Source organism: Drosophila simulans, chromosome 3R, assembly GCF_016746395.2.
Source record: "Drosophila simulans strain w501 chromosome 3R, Prin_Dsim_3.1, whole genome shotgun sequence".
Lineage (NCBI taxonomy): Eukaryota > Metazoa > Arthropoda > Insecta > Diptera > Drosophilidae > Drosophila > Drosophila simulans.
Window position 1 is genome coordinate 10,524,171 of NC_052523.2, and position 2,331 is coordinate 10,526,501.

At 39.2% G+C, this 2,331-nt stretch overlaps 1 protein-coding gene across 1 annotated transcript; it reads left to right on the plus strand.

Moving 5' to 3' along the window:
* The first annotated feature begins 784 nt into the window (after nt 1-784).
* On the plus strand, nt 785-1,763 carry LOC6727927. Its single transcript, XM_002103246.4, has 4 exons — nt 785-964; nt 1,023-1,262; nt 1,324-1,446; nt 1,501-1,763. The coding sequence occupies exons 1-4, from the start codon at nt 873-875 to the stop codon at nt 1,721-1,723; spliced, it is 678 nt and encodes a 225-aa protein (XP_002103282.1). The 5' UTR covers nt 785-872; the 3' UTR covers nt 1,724-1,763.
* Nucleotides 1,764-2,331: the final 568 nt, after the last annotated feature.

The following is a 2,331-nucleotide window of genomic DNA, read 5'->3' on the forward strand; positions in this document are numbered from 1 at the left end:
AGTATTAAAGTCATCGATGTAAAGGCTAGCTTTGAAGTTGTTCAATATTTATTATAAATTTAAAAGTGATGTTTTGGATACATGGGTAGTTCAAAATATCTAGAAGAACCGATTGCAATGTGCAGCAAAATAATATAGTTTTAATAAGTTATTATCCATAAATTGGCTGAGCTGCCACATTCAATGACATATGAGCGATTTCATGTGATTATAGTCATTTTGATTATCCTAGATGCGAGACAAAAAAGAAAAGTACAAAAAACAGAAAAGTAGAAAAATGAAGGGGGCGCAAACTTTACCAACTGGGTAGCACGTGCGGCCAATCCTGGCAGTTTTATCCTGGCTGCCAACTCACCCTTTTTCACAGGGACAAATAAAGTTGTGAATCACCAGCGAGAGTGAAAAAAACGTCACGTGCTAGAACTTTCTTAATTTAAAAGAAATTTTCCAACAAACTCAATTAAATAATTTCTGGCACAAATAAAGATGAAAATGTGTGTGCGGCGTGGCGGGTGCATGATGGTTTTGTACAATTTTATATGCCACACGGAATCAAGCAGCTGGCTGTCTGGCAAGACAATTTTAATGCCACAAAATTTTAATTGAGCTAATCCGAAAAACCACAGGCTGCTCCATGGCTAACGAGCCAGATGTCAGTTGGCTTGTCTGTCTAATTTGCCAGCATACACATGTTGCATGCTGCACGTTGCCAGCGTGGTGAAGGGAAGTGGAACCTAATGATAATTGCTTTCTCGACAAGATTAGCCAAGTTGGCCATTGGAAAAACATGAGAGTCGGGTCTGCCAGTTGATTCACACACTGAGTTTCAAATACAGATCAAACATATAACAGCGACTCAAAAAAACACAAAAATGGATGCTGATGAAAGCTTTTTGACTCAACGGTCGCTACTAATGGATGTTATGAAGCAGCTTGAAGATCTTCAGAATGCCAATAAAATGGAGTGAGTAGCTTCAGAAACTCTTTCCAGACCGCAGTACTTAACTGGGATACTTCCACAGCACTGGCACTAAAGGAAAGGAGGAGAAAAAGCCGGAAGTAGACCCTTCCGAAGGTGTGACCAACACCAACTTTACCGTGTTTGCCCGCGACATTCGCAAGAAATCCTCACGATACTTTAAAAGGGTCCAAAAGATGTCGAATATCAATCAAATATCCTTTATGCGGCAAATTGACGTATCGCCAAAAGATCGTACCGAGGCTCGACGAGATCGCGAAATTGTTGCAGATAGTTTTCGGAGGTAAAAAATAATTAAATATATATACATAAATAAAATTAATCTTATTTCCCTTCATAAAAAGGTTGGGCAACGAGGAGTACCGACGCACTAGCTATGAAAAGGCTGTTTACTTTTATTCCAAGGCCATTCAGTATGTGGCTGATTCGCCAGTTCTTTATTGCAATAGAGCTCTAGCTAAAATAAAGTAAGTTGCTACGTAAAAATAACGAAACATTCTTCTATATGCCTCTAATCCTAGGAAAAGGGATTTTAAAATGGCGCTTTTTGACCTGGACTATGTCATCTTCCATCTCGATCCGGCCCATTTGAGGGCCTGGCTCTATAGAGCAGGTGCTCTTGCTCGTCTAAACAATGAGTCGGAATTCGAAATCGCCATCGCCAATGCCAGACTGCTTAACAGATCGCAGAAGGATAAAAAATACATCGAATATTTCTTGGAGAAATTTAAAACTGAATTTTAGAACTATCTACTATATCCTTTCTAAGAGTTTGTATCGCGAGTGAAAATTGAAAATAATTTTCATTGTAACTCACTTGTGTAAATCAATAAAAGCATATAAAGCATAAACAAAAGCGTAAATAATTTAGATTTCAAATTTCAATCAAATACGAATGCATTTCCTGCCATTTCATTTAGTGTCACTTTGCATTCGAAAAGTACAGCCCACTTTTCATAAACAAAAACTTGCGACACACACACGCATGTAGAAAAACAACATGCTGAGTACTGCAGAAATATGGAAAATGTTTTCCTTTTTTCATCTACTACACACAAATGCGAACACAACTCTTTTTGTGTTAGTGGCAAATGAAATTTGCAATTTTTTGCATAAATTCAATAAAAATTCCTATTGTCATGAGAATATTTGCCAATACAATATACAGCCCCCAACTTCGAGCTGGGGATAAGGGCCACTTATACGCTTCGTTGGGGGTTTTTCCAGCCTGCGGATCCCCCTGCAAAACCACAAAAGACTGACGCTGCGGCTGCAAATGCGGGCAATGGAAATGGGAGGGCGGGAAATGGGGTAAAAAGTGGGCTGCGTTGGCCGCCGAGTTTTGCCGAGCT